The following is a 16,265-nucleotide window of genomic DNA, read 5'->3' as shown; positions in this document are numbered from 1 at the left end:
CTCAGCTAAGCTCTCAGCTAATTTGAGCAAAGCTAATCACAGTGATTAATTAAGTCTTAACCACACAGACTTGCTTCTGCTATTGAAGAATGGCCTATTACTAAAATTAATGTTATTAATTAATAATAATTATTATTATTCACTTTTACATGGTGGCAGCAGCTCAAACTTGTCTGCTAAAAGGCCCCCTCAGTGGCGGGGAGGAGCTGCATGAGCCCATCCCCATAAACCCCAATGCTCCAAGGAACAGCATCAGCATCGTGGGAGGGAACAACGCAGCTCCGGCGAGCACGCCCTGCACCGTGGGCACAGGGACAGAGAACCAGAGCGTGCCTCCATCCTCCCCGTGCAGAAATGGCAACTGCAGCAGGACAGGAGCCACTCAGCGAGATCTGGGCTCAGGTTTGTGCTGACCAGGCAGCCCCTCGTTTGTACCTCAGTGGTGAACAAGAATATTGTGGGCAGGGGCCTGCATCCTTTCCCACCAGCAAAGCCCCAAGGTATACACTCAATGTTAAGTATGAAAACAAACCCCACAGACTGCTGGAACTGTAGGATTTAGCATTAAAACCAAGTGTTTTGAGGTGAATTCCAGGTTCTTTGTCACATTATTGTTCAGTATGGGTTTTCATGATGAGCTCCTAAGCTGGCAAAAACAATTCTCCGGGTAAACAGATTGACTCAAACAGATTGCATGCATTTCTTGAAAGGCATTGCAAACCTTTGAGAAAAGGAGAAGATCTTAGCCAGAGTCACAAGCAGATGAGAAAGAATTAGATTTACAACCAAAAGCCTTAGTGACAGATCATGAACTGGTTTTCTGATACAAGGGCAGTAGGGGCATGGGCATTATCAGTGTGGAAACATACAAGGATGCAGCAAGAGAAACATGGAAACTGGCTCAAAATATGACTGGAAGCTACTTAAATCTCCCTTTTACCTAGAGCTGTGACTGCCTTCTTTGGTAGTTTTTTGAAGGACATGTGAAGTTCTCCTACACAAGCAGAGGACTGCTTGCAACAGCCATGCTTCTCACATGACTCATTGACATTAATGGAAGCAGGTATTTGATATTTTCCTTTGGTTTTCCTGGTGTCTGTAATACTCCTCAAACCCTCTTTAAACTGGAGACACTGAAGACACTATGTCCATAGAGTTATTGCATGATGCTCTGGAGCCTCCAAGTCAGGGGCTCCCAAGCAGCAAAACATGAGCTGACCCATTTTTTCTCTTAATTCCACCAACACATGACTCAACATTTAGTCCATCAGGGCAGAGACTGCACTCTCTGCTAGCGCTGGGGAAGCCACTCCGGCTACTCAAGCGGCAACTCCATGAATGCAAATCAGACTGGGATAGCCAATAAAAGAATATTGCATCAATTTATTTCACGTCTGGACGCAAATGAGAGATTTTATAGCGAGCTGCATTCAAAGCATTTGCATGCAGTTGCACAAGTGAAAACCATCTCACCAACGTGGTGAGGAGGAAGCCCGGAAGAGAGTGAAAATTAACAAACCCTGCTTGCCAGGGCCATGGGTGCCCAAAAGCTCTGCTATTCATCTCTGACTCTTGCTCTGGCAGGGCTGGAGATGTCACACAGTATTTCACTGGGTTTGCCCAGCCTTATACGTCACTTGACTCAGAAGAAAACCATGGGCACAGAAGGTGTAATGGACAAGGCAGTAGGTTAGAGCTCCTAACCAGGCCTTCTATGAGCCCGGTCCTGACGTGCAAAGCCATGGCAAAACACCCAAACGTGGGACTCAATCTCCAAATGAGATTCCCCTGCATTTTCCCAGCATTTTTTCAAAAGCAATTCCAGGTCACTTGAGTTCTCCAATGCAAAAAAAGCAGACAGTGGAGGCCCTTAGACACTACTGACCAAATTCCCCCACTGGTATTCACACTGAACACAGGCCTGGGCCAATGTCAGCAGCACCAGTTGGGTGTCAGGTGACAAAATGGTACCTCAGAGCCATGCCTTGGGTCCCTTTTTTACCCAGATGACCACCACCCTACTCAATGGCCATCTGAGCTTCCCCCCTGGGCAAAGCCTGTCCCACTGAACCCTCACCCCAAAGAGCAGAACAGGGGCTTTGCTGGTAGCAAACACATAGGGTCATTGCCAGCAAGGGAATGGATGGAAAATGGACTCACAAACAGGGAAAAGGATGGAAAAGAAGCAAAGGCTGGCAGAAGAAGCTGCCCACTCCTAGAAAACCTTTATCATCCGTGATGCTTCAGCCACTGAGGTAAGCCCACAGCTGCTCCCCAGGCCCACGTGCCCTAGGGAAACAGGTGAAGCTGCTTTCCTTACAAACAGCTCTGAACACCCAGTCCTGCTAAAAGACAAAGCCATGGTGATAGTGCTTCCATGGAGCATCCACCCCAGAACCACGCCGAGCTTTACCTGTTAATGGAACTGACACTGGGCACAGTGTCGTTGTCACACACTCGCTCAGCAAGGAGTCTGTCCCTGATCTCCCAGGCAAACATGGTGGGATTTTGGCGTTTGTACTCTGCAATTTTTTCAACGACTTTGGGTGTGGCGACCTTTGGTTTTGATCCTCCAATCACTCCAGGCTTAATACTCCCGGTTTCGTAATACCTGGGACAACATCCAAAACAAAGCTTTGGTTATCACACACAGACAGAGAACATGCTCTGAGATTTATAGAGAACATCATTTCAAGGTAACCAAACCCCAGCAAATCCTGAGATACATCTTCACTTTCACATACACATCTCCTGCCTGTGTGGTTCTTTATCACCTAATAGATTAACTTATAGTAATTGGAATTGGGCCTCAGGATACAATATATATTTTTCTGTAATAGCAAGACAAAAGAAACAACGCAAGATTAAAGGGCATGCTGAGATCCAAAATTAACTGAAAATGTGTGTTATTAATCAGCAGTACTGGCAATAATAGAAACAAATCACACCAAAGACTACTTTTTGCAGTGGACACTTTTGTAGCAAATTACTGTTTTTACAAAAATGCTGTCATTAATATCTACAGCTTGTTATGATTCAAAGTGAAATGAAGGCTAGGTATTGTATTTTATTTGCACCTGTGAAATAAATACACCAGTATATATTTTTCCTGTTTTATGATTTACATATGCATATTGTGGTTTTAATAGTTCATATTTTTCAAAATGTATTCTTTTCATCATTATGTTTTCAGTAGTTTCAATAACAAATTTTGAGGGAAAGGGAGCTGCTCATGCTCTGGAGGGGTCCAGCTGAGGCAGGGTTGGTTTCTGTGACCAGCACTTCCTCAGGTGCAGCATCTTCACCACCACCAGCAGCTCTGCTGATGCCATGCCCCCAGGAAAGGTGGAGAATGAGATCCCAAAACCAATATAAATCTGACTGATTTTTCACATGTACATCACACAAGATCAACTGCTTTTGGTAGCTTTCCTATAATACATGGCAGCTGAGATCCCTGGGCTCTGCAAGTCTCCTCCTTTAATATAGTCCTGAACATGCTGCTAAGAGCAGAAGTTGCATCTCACATGCTGAGGGCCAGAACGGAGACCAAGAATGAGACTCTATTCCTCCCTGCTGCAGTCAGGGCCTTCCACACAGGAGGCTCTCTCACAGCCCTGAACTTCCTTGTATCCTATGAATTTTCACATGACCAGATGAAAAACAAACCCCAGCTAATAAGTTACCACCCTGGCTGCCCTAATCCTGCACCCCCTTTCACACAGAGCAGACCCCGACTCTGTCATCTCTCAACCAGGTGCCCACCGAGCTGTGCTTGCAGCAGCTCAATCACAACCATTCAATGCTCTGTGCCCCCATTCCTAGCTCAGAAAAAACTCCCAAGCAGGAAGATAAGACTGCTTATTAAAGTATTTTTCCTGCAAATATCTGACATAACCATTATAAAAAAAAAAAAAATTCTCATTTCTCCCATCTTTTGAGCCTGAGCAGAGCACAAACAGTCTGCACTGCCAAAGTCTGCCTCCCTGCCTCCCTGAAACATGCAACCACGTTCATCAGATTTTTGCCTGGCTACCTGTTTTCAGTGTTTCTGGGAGAGCTTGGTATGCAGGGCCTAAAGTTCCTTTAAAGAGACTGACAACAAATTCTTCATACATGTTCTCAGATACTTTGTGTGCAAATGTTGACTCAGGCCTACCAGTCTCCATGAACCATTTATGCAATATCCATAATGGCAAGGAGTGTTAGAGGTGTATTAACCCCCCTGCTGCCTCTAAATGCTGTGAGCTTTAAGGCAGAAGGGAAAAATTTAGTTTCCCTTGCACTTCCATGAGGACATGACAAAACAACATCAAACATGGCCCATAAACCTTCCAAAATCTTGCACCTCTAGTCTCAAAACTTCGAGGCTGAGGTTGCTGGCACCACTTCTTTGAGGAGGATGTAGAATGCAGCCAGGCAACACTACAAATGCCACCAGACAACAAGTCACAATTTTCTTAGATCTAGCAAAATTGTGGATTTCACAAATGTTTCTTAGTGCTTTCTTGCAGCAGTGCCCTGCAGTCCAGGACAGCCTGGCCAAGAGGAGCACTCCCAACAGTGCAGGATGCTATGCCTGTACAGAGCAGCCACAGGCATTCCCACAGCTGATCCCATGGCTGGACAGCCAGAGAGGGCCCTTGCCATCACCATGCTGCACTGTGATGAGCCCACCAGGGGACAAAGCTGTGGTGCCTGCAGAGCAGCAAGACCTCGAGTCTCAAAGTCTTTAAGCTCTGCCCACCTGCCTGCTCGCATGGCCTCAAGGCCAGCCCAAGGAAGGCTCACCCTGCCAGGGAGGAGCAGGATGGGGCCCAGATCTGCTCCCTGCATCACCGTGGGGACAGTTCTCACCCTGCACTGCACAGACACACAGACATCCCCCTCCTCTCCCCCCCAGCAATGACTCTGGGCGCAGTCACAAGGCCTGCAGACTGCATGGCTCCAGCATTTCTGACTCTCATCTCCATTTTAAAGGCAAGGATCGCTGCAGCCAGCATTATTCCATGTGCATCAGGTCAAGGCCTTTTGCTCCAGAGTTGCAGGTGTAGGGTGGGCACCACCACAGCACCCTCCTCTGAGGGTTAAGAGCTTCACTTGCCCTGCCCCTGGGTATATTTTTAAAACTGCATCTAGTACTGAAAAATTCTGATGATAAAATTCCAAATGCAAGAATTTATCATAAGGATTCCCATTTTTTCACACACATGCACACATATGAGAAAACATACGCACACAGAGATGCAATTACAGAGACATTTTACCCACTGTAATTATTAGTTAGGAAAATAATGAGCTATGAAATTCCAATTTATTGTTGACAACTTTAATGACAGAGCTCTGGAACCTCACTCTGAGCTCAATCGTGCAAATATATTTAACAGCAGACCTAATTGCCAAAAGTAAAAGCATCAGACTTTTGCCTGGTGGATAAGTAAATCGCCTGTTTCCAAGCTGTGTGTTGGTCCTGATGGGAATGCAACAGTGAGCATCACCAGCCAAACAGAAGCCAGGCAGGCAGGCAGGAGCAGGAGCCTGTGCTGGCTGCACGTGTGGAGCCGTAACTGAGTGAAACAGCCCGTGGTGGGCAGCATAAAGCCCATGGAAAGTTCTCCTCTCTGCACCACTTCAAGGCATTTGTGTTCTCAAAACTCCAGCAGGAGAAGTGCGTGTAGGTTGCAGGGAAGGCAAATCCCTGCGAGGAAGGATGAGAGATAAAGCAGGAGCGCCGAGTGCAGCCTACACACTGCAGCTCTGACACTGAGCGCGCATGTGGAGCTGCTGCTCACGAGTTTGGGCAAGCAGAGGTAAGGTGGTTGTGCGAAAACAACAAGAACTGCAAAACCAGGGGCCTGTGATCCTGATACGGCCACTGATTGATCAACACATCCCCTGTGTGTTGCTGCAAATTAAACACCTTGATCGTCTTTGCAGCTGTGCTATGCCCAGGAAAGTATGCTTGTTAGGAATTGGAAAAAAAATTTAAATAAAAATAGTAAAATGCTAAACAATGAAACTAACTGTGAAATCATAACAAACAAGTCACTAATTCACTTCCAAATGATAAAGTAAAATGTTTTGTAAAAAAATAAAATCCCCTTTTTATAAGTTGCCTAAGTCTGTAAGAATACCTGGGCTTCAAAACCATTTGAAAATGGCAATTTACTCAAATTAGATTAAGTTTGCACAGAAGATTAAGAAATCAAAAAGGGAAAAAGCAAGCATGGCATTTTTTACCTGAATCTACACCAAATTTTAAAATGTAATCAGGAAATAATATGACTTCAGAGTTTAATATCCTGTTGCCATAGTGTTTGGAGAGACCTACTCCCAAAGTAGCCAAAATAGCTTTAAGATGGTTAGTAGTTACTCATGGTGTTCTGTGCTCTCTTAATCCAGTTGAAGACTGGAAAAAGATGTTTAATTATAAACAGTGGGATGGATTGCAGAATAGCTTGCATGAATGTGCATGCCACAATATTGATGAAATATATAATAATAATATTGTTTAAAAAGAGTTCTACTCGGGAAATAAAACAAGTAATTTCCACAAGTTCTAGCTTTTTTTCACGTTTTGTTGAATATAACTCCCAGATTTCCCTTCCTGTTCAGAGCAGACAGGTGCAGGACATGCACTATATATACAGCAAATATTCATGGCATTCTGCGCTTTGCATTAGAATTAGAAACTGTAGCAGGGGCTTACAAGACCTACGGATGTTGGCTGTTTTTTTCCACCTCAAACACATAAGAATACGACTCCTCAGGAAGTTGCTCCCCTCACTGGACTGTCTCCTGTCTCTGTTTGTTTGCAGCCTCTAGGTCTGGGACTGGCACCGACACGTTTCTCTTGATGGACACAGAAGCATTTGCCGTCCCCCTTTACCTGCCAAGTATTTTGCTGACACAGCCGTGGCTGACGCGGAGCTGCCGGGAGATGTCACACGGCCGGACCCCTTGGTGGGCGAGCTCCACGATCCTTTGGCGAACGACATCTGGGAGAGGGCGGCCGTTCACAAAAACACCCCCCAGCTGATTCACGCCTCCATGTCCTGAAACACACGGGGGAGGGGGAGAAGGGCAGGAGAAGAGCTGTGTGAGAGTTTCAGTTGTCTCTGCAGGGCAGAACCCCCAGCCCCAGCGCTGGCCGGCGCTGGGAACCGCCTCCCCAGAAGCGGTCCCATTTCCCCAGGAGGAGCAGGGAGCTGACCTCACTGCCGCAATGATGCTTGCCGGAGGGGAGGCAGATCGCGGGTCCCCTGTGGGAAAACGGACTGAGGAGCCCCTCAGTCACGTCCGGCACCCCAGTGGCTGACCACCCTCCTCCCGAAGCCGCGTTAGCGCAGCCACGAACTCCAGGGCAGGCCTGGGGCTGTCCCGTGGAGCGGAGGCTTCTCAGAGCCCCGGGCTGGGAAGCCAGGGGAAAATTAGGCTGGGTGATCACTCAGCCCACATACTGCCCCTGTCTAAGCACAGAAAGACACCTGAAATTAAACACACTGTGTTTTGCTTTGGTTTTCCCCAGATGCTTTGTATTAATCAAGTGGGGGAAGGGGAAAAGAAAGAGAGAAAGAAAGAGAAAAAATGGGAGAGAAGGAGAGAGGGAGACAGAAAGACAGGAAGAAAGACGAGACAGAAAGACAAGACAGATGAAAGACAGACAGACAGACAGACAGACAGAAAGAAAGAAAGAAAGAAAGAAAGAAAGAAAGAAAGAAAGAAAGAAAGAAAGAAAGAAAGAAAGAAAGAAAGAAAGAAAGAAAATGAAAAGAAAGGAAAAGGAAAAGGAAAAGGAAAAAAAAAAAAAAAAGAAAGAAAGAAAGACATTCTGCTCCTAGAATTTACAGCTGTCTTGGCTGATATCATGATCCCACAAATAAAACATGAACACTTGGGCAAGCCTAGTATGTGACTCCTTTTTGAGCAGATTTTCACTGTTCACATTTATCAAAGTGAATTATATATCTGACGGGATACAGGACCCACTTGGAGGAATAGCAGCAAAGCTGTGTAAACCCCATGAATACACATTAATCCCCCATACTAGAAAGTATTATGATTAACTCTTATGTTGTTATTCATCCAACTACTTATATTACAGAGGAGTGGAGAAGCTAAAAACAAGCCATAGAGATAGTACAGATGCCAATTCTGGAACAAAAGTAATACAGAAAATGTCTCTGTTTAAGCAGGATTGGAACTGTACTGACTAAGCTGGCAAGCCAAATGCCTCAGTTATTAAAAAAAAAAATCTATTTTTATTTTAATCTGGTTATTTCACTACTGATAAACTGCTGTCAAACTTTGCAACCACCTTTTAACATTGTATGGACACATAATAAACCCGCATGAAAAACGTGATGTTAAACGCTGTGGCGAGCAGACAAGAGCCTGCTCTGCCTTCACCAGTGCGAGAGAGGCAAACCCTGCCAGCGGCCCAGCGCTTCCCTCCGGTGCGCCGGAAGCGCACACCGGTGCGGGACTCCTGCCTGGATGGATGCCCGGGATACCGGCGCTGCGTGTGAAACAGCTCCGTGGCGGAGGTAAACGGGACCTGCCCGGGATAAGACCTCGGGGCTCTAAGTGCAGTTTGAGCGGGAGGATCCTGTGCTGGGATGGGGGAAGGAGAGGAAGGAGAGGAAGGAGAGGAAGGAGAGGAAGGAGAGGAAGGAGAGGAAGGAGAGGAAGGAGAGGAAGGAGAGGAAGGAGAGGAAGGAGAGGAAGGAGAGGAAGGAGAGGAAGGAGAGGAAGGAGAGGAAGGAGAGGAAGGAGAGGAAGGAGAGGAAGGAGAGGAAGGAGAGGAAGGAGAGGAAGGAGAGGAAGGAGAGGAAGGAGAGGAAGGAGAGGAAGGAAGGAAGGAAGGAAGGAAGGAAGGAAGGAAGGAAGGAAGGAAGGAAGGAAGGAAGGAAGGAAGGAAGGAAGGAAGGAAGGAAGGAAGGAAGGAAGGAAGGAAGGAAGGAAGGAAGGAAGGAAGGAAGGAAGGAAGGAAGGAAGGAAGGAAGGAAGGAAATGAGAGAAAAATAAAAAGAGAGAAAAAGAAAGGGAAAGAACAGGAAGAAAAGGGTAGAGAATGCATCATTAAGATATGCCTTCCTTAGGGAAGGGGCCGACTCTACTCCTGGAGCCTGTTCCCAGTCCCCGGAGGCGGGCGGGAACCGGGCCTGCCCCGGCCGGGAGCATCGACCCTCCAGGCGCCGGAGACAAAGGCTGGGGCCACGGCCGTCCCTCCCTCCTAACCTGCCACAGCCCTGGGCAGCGGCACCGGCGCCGAGCCCGGCTCCTGCCCACCGGGGCCTCTCTGCTGGGGTCGCGCTCCCCGGCAGCTGCGGACCGGGAGCCCCGTCGGGCCAGGGGCTGCTGGAGCTGGGGGGCATCGAGCCCCGTCCGAGGCTCGGTGCGGGGATGAGGCAGCCGCCCCTGCCCTCCGCAGGGAGGGGGGACGGGTAGAGACTCGGGGGCTATTTCGAGAAGGGGGAGGCCCCAGTGAGGGGTCCGCGGGCCTAACCCAGAGCCGTGGTGCAGCCAGGGCGGGCGGGGAGCTAGTGGAAGCGAAGGGAGGCCGTCCTGGGGACCCGCCGACGCGGGTCGGGGCCGCTCCGACTATGCCCAGCCCGCCTCGTCCTCGCGTCCCTGGACGGCGGCGGCCAGCGGCTCTGCCCACGCGGGAGGAGGAAGCAGCGGGGACCGTGTCGAAGGGACCGAAATCTCTCTCGGGACCGCCCCGGCCTCGACCACCGTTCCCCGTGGCCGCGCTGCCTCCTCGCTCCTCCCGCTGCCGCCGGCTCCCCGTCCTCCTCCGCCTTTTTGCATGGGGGTCCCGACCCCACGTCCACCCTCACGCCCCCGAGGAGCCGCGGGTCCGGAGATCGTTTGGCAGCAAATGACCTCGGAGGCTTCCCGGCCGCGGCCGGGACCGGAGAAAAGGCACCGGCATTTTGGTTTTATTCCTTCTGTTTGCCCAGAAATTCCTGAGGACAACATCGATTTTTCACAGCCGCGAATGACGGCAGAGGCGCCGCTGAAACCCGCCGCGGCTGCTCCCGCTGGGGTGTCCGGCCCCACGCGGGGAGCCCGTCCTCTGTGGGCTGCGTGTCCGCTCGCCACCGGGGCCAGGGGCGCTCCGGCGGCGGGGGATTCCGCGCCCACCCCCCCCCACCCCGCCCCCGCACCGCGGGCTTTCCGACCTTAAAGTTCGCCTTTGGAAAAAAGTGATTTGGTTTAATGCCGGGAGAGGAATAAACGCGGAGGTCGAACGCTTCCTTGCCGCGAGACGGAAAGTCCGCTTTCACGGGGGCGGCAGAGCCCCCAGCTCTGCACAACCCCAGAAATCGAGCGGCAGGAAGAGGGATGGGAAATGGGCAGATGAACGGGGAGCGCGGAGAAGACTCGGGAGAGAGGGAGGGAATCTCCAGCTCCGGAGCTCGGTGGTTTATTTTGCAAACAAATTTCTTTGAGCCGAAAGGCTGCGGTGCACCGGGAAATGAGATTAGTTCTACCTTAAATTCCCTCGCAATCTCTCGCCGTAATGCAGCGTTTAACTCGCCGTGAGAGAAGATGTCATTTCACATAACACTGTGCTAATGGATAAGTCTTCCCCGACCTCTCAAGCACAACAAATCTCGGGCGAACCCACCGCGCACGACCTGTTAACTTCACCGGCTGCCCGCTCCGCCGGCCCACGCCGCGATTGTGACGCCATTCTTCGGGGTTTAAAAAGACAAAAATCTTCCCTCCAGCCCCGCTCCTCGCCTTTCGCATTAGTTCAATTTGTTCGGGGCTTTTGGGGGGCTTCTATTTGTTTGTTTCGGGGTTTTAGTTGTTGAGAGTTATTTTTACTTTATTTCCAATTAACGAAATTCAAAATGTTGAAAAAGAGAAAGAATATTGTGCAGCAAACTTTTCCGTTCGTCAGAAATACCTGGCGGCTTTTCCCCCGGATATTTGATTTAGGGAGAAAAATGACCATAGGCACACGTATGTAACATCTACGTACTCATCCGTGCACACAAGCGCGCGTCCGTATGTACTGATGGCGGTACGTACGTCTAGAGACGTGTTTATATATCCATCTGTACAGACACACACACACACACACAGCGACATCGGCTCTTTCTCTCCAGGAAAACGGCCCCCGGACCGGCTCGCTCCCCTCCGCCGGCCGTCCGCCGTCACACCGATCTCGCCGCGGGGAGAGAACGTCGGCGGGCAGCCCGGCACGGCCCGCGGACGGAGACGATCGCGCGCAGCCCGTCGCGGCCGCTCAGACAAGTTGAAGGGCAGCCACTTACTGTGCATCGCTGCGAACGGGTCGTGCTTACAGTGTATTTCCATCGGAGCGGTCCGCGGCCGGGCGACCTCGCCGAGCTGATCTCGATTCGCCGGCGGCGCTCGGGTTTCGGGCTGGGGGAGGGAGCCCGCGAAAAAGGACGGAGACCGACCAGAACCGAACAAACAAATAAAAAAAAACCCAAACAAACACATAAAAACAAAACAAAAAACCAAACAAAAAAAAAAAACGAAAACAACAACAAAAAAAAAAACCAAACGAAACAAACCAAACAAAAACAAAAAAAAACAAAAAAAAAAAGAAAAAAAAAAAAAAGAAAAAAAGGAAAGGCAACCAAAAAGGGGCGAAAAATAAAATCGAACAAAATCCCTCAAAAAGCGAAGAGTCCTGCCTCGTGACGGATCGCGGTATCCAAGAGCGCTGGCCGAACGCGGCTCCCGAGCCGCTCGCAGCCTCCAGAGGCTCCGTCGGGGGGCCGCGGAGCGGCCGCCCCGGGCTGAGCCCCTGGTTAGAGCCGCTCCGCGGGCGGCTGCCGATGCGCAGCACCCACCGCCGGGCTCCGGGGCGTTACTGGGCGCGGAGAGGGGCGAGCGCCTCTGTCCGGCGGACCGGAGCCCAGCGCTGCCCGCCCGACGGCTCTTTGTGCTAGCGGTGCCGGCGGCTGCGCGGCGGCTGCGGCCGAGGCGGGCGGCGGCGGGGGCGGGCGCCCCGTCCGCGGGGCTCGGTCCCGGGGCGGCGGCGCGCTCCGCCTGTGCCGCCCCCCGCCGCGCCGCTCGCAGCAACTCGCGGCGCCGGGCGGGGCGGCGGCGGTGGGCGAGGGGAGCGGCGGGGGAAGGTGTGCGAGAGGGCGGGGAGCGGAATGGGGGCCGGGCTCGCCGCGGCCCCGCGGGACCGGGCCGCCCCGTCAGCGGCCGCCGTCCGACCTGGGGCGCCGGCGCGGCGCGACCATCGCTGCCCGCCCGCCGGGGCCGCGGCGCCCCCTCCCCTCTCTCTCTCCCTCTCTCTCCCCCTCCCTCTCTCCCTCCCCTCCGCCCGCCGCCGCGGCGGCGGCGCCTGGCTGGCTCGGGCGGTGCGCCCGGCGCGCTGCCGGCCGGCGGCGGGCGGCGGGGGTTGTGGCGGGCGGCGGGGGCGGGGGCGGGGCCGCGGGGCGGCGGGGCGGGGCCGGGGCGGGGGGGGGGGAGGGGGGGGGGCCGTCGGGGCCGCCCCGGGACCGGCCCCGCCCCGCGGCCCGCGCCGCGCGCGCGGAGGGGGCGGCGGGCGGCGCTTCAGCACCGCGCGGGCGGACAGCGGCGGGGGCGGGGCCCGCCCGTCACTCAGCGCCGCGGCCAATCGCAAAGCCGGGCTGCCGGCGTCCCGCATTGGCCGCCGGGCGGCGGCGCTGCCCATTGGCGGGGCTGCGAGCCAATGCGGGGCGGGGGGGGGGGCGCGGCCGCTCGTGACCGGGCCGCGGGTGGGTCGCGGCAGGGGCTGGCGGCCCCCCGGGCCCGCGGGACCCCCGACGGCCCGGCCCGCGGCCCTGCGTCCTCCGGCGGCCCGACCGGCTCGCCGCCGCCGCCGCCGGTCTCCCACACCCGGACGGCGCGTGCCGGCACCGTGGGTCCGGCAGCCCCGGGAGCCCGGGCCGAGGCCGCGGTCAGGGAGGTTCTCCTCCGCCTGCTCGCGCTGCCCGCCGTCGCGCCGGGGCTCGGCGGCCGCCGCGCCCGGCAGCGGAGGGGTTCCACGCAGGCCGCCGCGCCCGCGGGTCCTGCCCCGCGGCGGTGCTGCCCCCGCCGAGCCCCCTGAGGCGGCGAGCAGGCCCGGGGGGGGGCTCTCCCTCGCCTCACGGGTGGCCCTGGCGGCGTGGCGCAGCCCCGCTGAACCGACCTCCTCGCCCTCGGCCCCGCCACCCGGATGTTGTCCCACGGGGATCTTTGTGGGGACGAGGGTGCGGGAGAGCTTAACCCGAGCAGCGGCGAGACCTTCCGGCCCCGCTGAACCCTTTCGGTGACGGCGGCAGCGGGGCTGCGCCCCGGCCCCTCCGTGGGCAGCGCGGGACCGGCGTTCGCTGCGGACGGGCGGGCGCGGGCCGAGTTTTCGTTGAAGTCGAAACTGCCGAGCGCGGCCGAGCCGCCGCCGCGGAGTCGGCACGCAGAGTCCGGCCGAAGAACGGCGAGGGCCGGTCCCCGCGCGGCCCCGCAGCCCCGCCGGCTCCGTCGGGCGGCCGCTCCCTGCTGCCGCTCGGCGCCCCGGCTCGGGGCAGCCGTCGGGGACGGCGGGCAGGCTGGGCCCGGGGGTGCAGCGCCGTCCTGCGCGGAGGGGACGAGCGGGCAGGCAAGCCCGGCTTACATCCTGCCCGGCCCATGACCCGCCCCCCCCACCCTCGTTCTCCTTCTGCTTCTTGCTCACCCGGTACTGAGGTGAAGCCCCCTCGGCCCAACTCCCTGCAGGGGCCAGAGGCGGCAGAGGCTTTAGAGCGCCTCGTCCCGGGGCCCCCGGCCCGTCCTCGTCATCCTGCCCGGCCCCAGGCAGCGCTGTCGGTGCTGCTGCCCCTGCGGCCACCCCCGCTCCCGGCCGCCTCTGCCGCGCCATGAAATGCTTTATCGATTAAACGATTATTCAGGCGATTTAACTAATAAAAGGCCCCATCGATCGCTTCGAAATTGCATTCCGCCACCGAGCCGCCAGGCCGCCTCCGCGCCCTCCACCGCCCGCGCCGCCGCCGCCGCGCTATCCGCCGTGACGGGGCCCCCGCCGCCGCTGCCAATCCCCGCTCCCTGTCCCATTGCCCGCTTGGCCCCAGCCGCGGGGCTAACGGGCACCACGGAGCCTCTCCGCGGCTTTCGGAGACTCGGCAGCCCGCCGCGCCGCCCCGACGGCCTGGCGGGGAGTTGGTCCCACCCCGCCCGGTTCTGCCTCGCGTCCCCGCTCATGTCGGCTCCCGCCTTGTCCGCGGAGCCACCGGGCTCCCCGCAGCCCGTGGCCCGAGTCCCACCTGTGCGGCCGGCTCGGGGTGTCGCGTAGGTTTTCTCCAGCTCCATTCCGGCTCTTCAGGACTTGGGGAAACGGAGGCAAGAAAAAGTTTCCACGTCGTATTGCAACCTCTTCCTTTTCCCTCTTTTCTTTTTTCCCCTTTTCTTTTTATTGTTTTGCGTTCTTTTCTCTTTTCTTGTATTTTCCGTTTTTCTTTTCCTCCTTTCTGTTTTCTTGTCTTTTCTTGTCTTTTCTTCTTTATTTTTTCTCCTTTCTTTCTTTTCTTTATTTTCCTTCTTTATTTTTTCTCTTTTTTTCCTTTCCTTCTTCTTTTTTTTTTTTTTTTTTTTTTTTTTTTTTTTTTTTTTTTTTTTTTGTGAGGGGCTCTCTCAGGTTGGAATAATTCAACTCTTCCGCTCCCCGCCGAGCTTTTGCAGCTGATCACTGAGCTGAAACTAAACGTTTTAGGTGGAAAAAAGCCTCTGAAGGAACCGTGAAATGATTAAGAAACTAAAGAGCTCCTCGCCATGTGAGATCATGTCCTGTTCTCTAAAACATCACAAGATGTCCCCAGACGCAGCCAAAACCCAGGAAAACTCTGACATATTCTGTAGCAGGAATCAAAGTTTGCTCGCAGCCGGCCGCCCCCCGAGCGCTCCGCCGCCCCGGCAGCGGCGGCGGCACCTGCCCGTTCTGCCTCCGCTGCCCCAGCCTGTCACCAACTTTTCAGCAGACCGACTTCCCCTTCCCGGTCCGGGGTGACGCTGCCGCCCCCGGGGCCGCGCTCCCCGCCGGGCCGGGCCGCCGCAGGGGCGGGACAGGGAGCCGTCTGCGGACGCCTGGGGGTGCCGGAGAGACCCCTGCGCCCGCATCCCTCCGGGCCTGCCCTGCCCTTTCCTGCCCCGCGCCCCTTGACGAGGGACAGCCCCTGGACTGCGGCGGGGACCGGAGAACAGCGGCCCAGTGGAAGCGCGGGGGCCCTGGGCAGGATTTTCCCGGCCCGGGGGGGCTTCACTCGGGCTTCCTCCCCCCCGTACCTCCCATTCACGTGGCGGATGCAGACCCACGGCCGTGAGTGAGGGTGGGAGAGTTAAAGGGAAAAAAAATCATGCGACTTCGACCGCTCCCAGGTTTATTGCTTTATTTTTCAGCAAAACGACTTTGAGGAAAAGCGGGAAATAGTGGCCTTTCCCAAAGGCCAAAACAAATTTCGGCTGCAAGCCCGGCGGGCAGTCCCGCTTCTCGCGTTCCCCAACGCCTGCAGCCACGCACCCACGCACACCTATGGCCCGCAGCCCATCTCCCACGGAACCCGCCGAGGCACGGAACCGATCCGCCGGCGTGGTGGCAGGTGGCCTCTGCTCTGCTCCCCTGCCCGAGATTCCCCGTCTGCCCCACGGCCGCCGGCGCGCCGTGATGTCGAGCAAGGGGCAGCGGGGTTTGGGAGTGGGGGGCACCGCCGCTGCCTGTGCGCGGCCGGGGGAGCCCCGCTCGGGGTGCAGCCGGGACGGGGATGTGCCGGCTGTAGAGAAGCGAGGCCGACGAAGGGGCTCTCTCCCGGCTGACTCGTCCGGCACATCCTCGCCACCCCCACCACGCCGGCCCCCACTGTGAGCTGACATGGACACAACTCTTTATCCAAACTCTATCTTTCCCCTCCCGGCCATTCCTCCGCCTTCGACGCAGTCGCGTCCTAAGACCGGCGGCCTCACGGGGTTCCGCGGCTGGGCCGGGCCCGGCCCTACGGGACCCCCGGCCGCCCGGCTCCAAAAGTGAGGCCGACTGTGGCCTCTCTTCCTTTTGCTTCCCTTCCCACTAACCTCTCTTCGTTCTTATTTTCTTACACAGAAATAGCCTCGCCGGAGCTTTCCGCCGGCTCGCCCTGAAACGCGACTTGCCGCTCCGGGGTAGGGGGGTCTTTCCTGGGGGAGGTGCCCCCACAGAAGCGGCGCAAATGCAGGGCAGACCCCGAGTCCCTTTCTCGTCACTTCAGGCGCTCGCCTCGCCTCTCCCAGTCGAGCCGCCC

At 55.5% G+C, this 16,265-nt stretch overlaps 1 protein-coding gene across 2 annotated transcripts in view; it reads right to left on the bottom strand.

Moving 5' to 3' along the window:
- The window catches only part of PAX5 (paired box 5), a 128,356-nt gene extending 113,997 nt beyond the window's left edge, over nucleotides 1-14,359 (bottom strand). For both annotated transcript variants that reach the window (XM_054003084.1, XM_054003083.1), the window contains exons 1-3: nucleotides 14,262-14,359; nucleotides 6,890-7,055; nucleotides 2,414-2,611 (exon numbers count right to left, since the gene is read on the bottom strand). In XM_054003084.1, the coding sequence (XP_053859059.1) occupies nucleotides 2,414-2,611; nucleotides 6,890-7,055; nucleotides 14,262-14,307 (410 nt within the window). In that variant the 5' untranslated portion in view covers nucleotides 14,308-14,359. The remainder of the gene's footprint in view (nucleotides 1-2,413; nucleotides 2,612-6,889; nucleotides 7,056-14,261) is intronic.
- Nucleotides 14,360-16,265: the final 1,906 nt, after the last annotated feature.

Source organism: Vidua macroura, chromosome Z (assembly GCF_024509145.1).
Source record: "Vidua macroura isolate BioBank_ID:100142 chromosome Z, ASM2450914v1, whole genome shotgun sequence".
Lineage (NCBI taxonomy): Eukaryota > Metazoa > Chordata > Aves > Passeriformes > Viduidae > Vidua > Vidua macroura.
The sequence above is the reverse complement of the archived record's forward strand: the minus strand, read 5'-3'. Positions and strand labels throughout refer to the sequence as shown.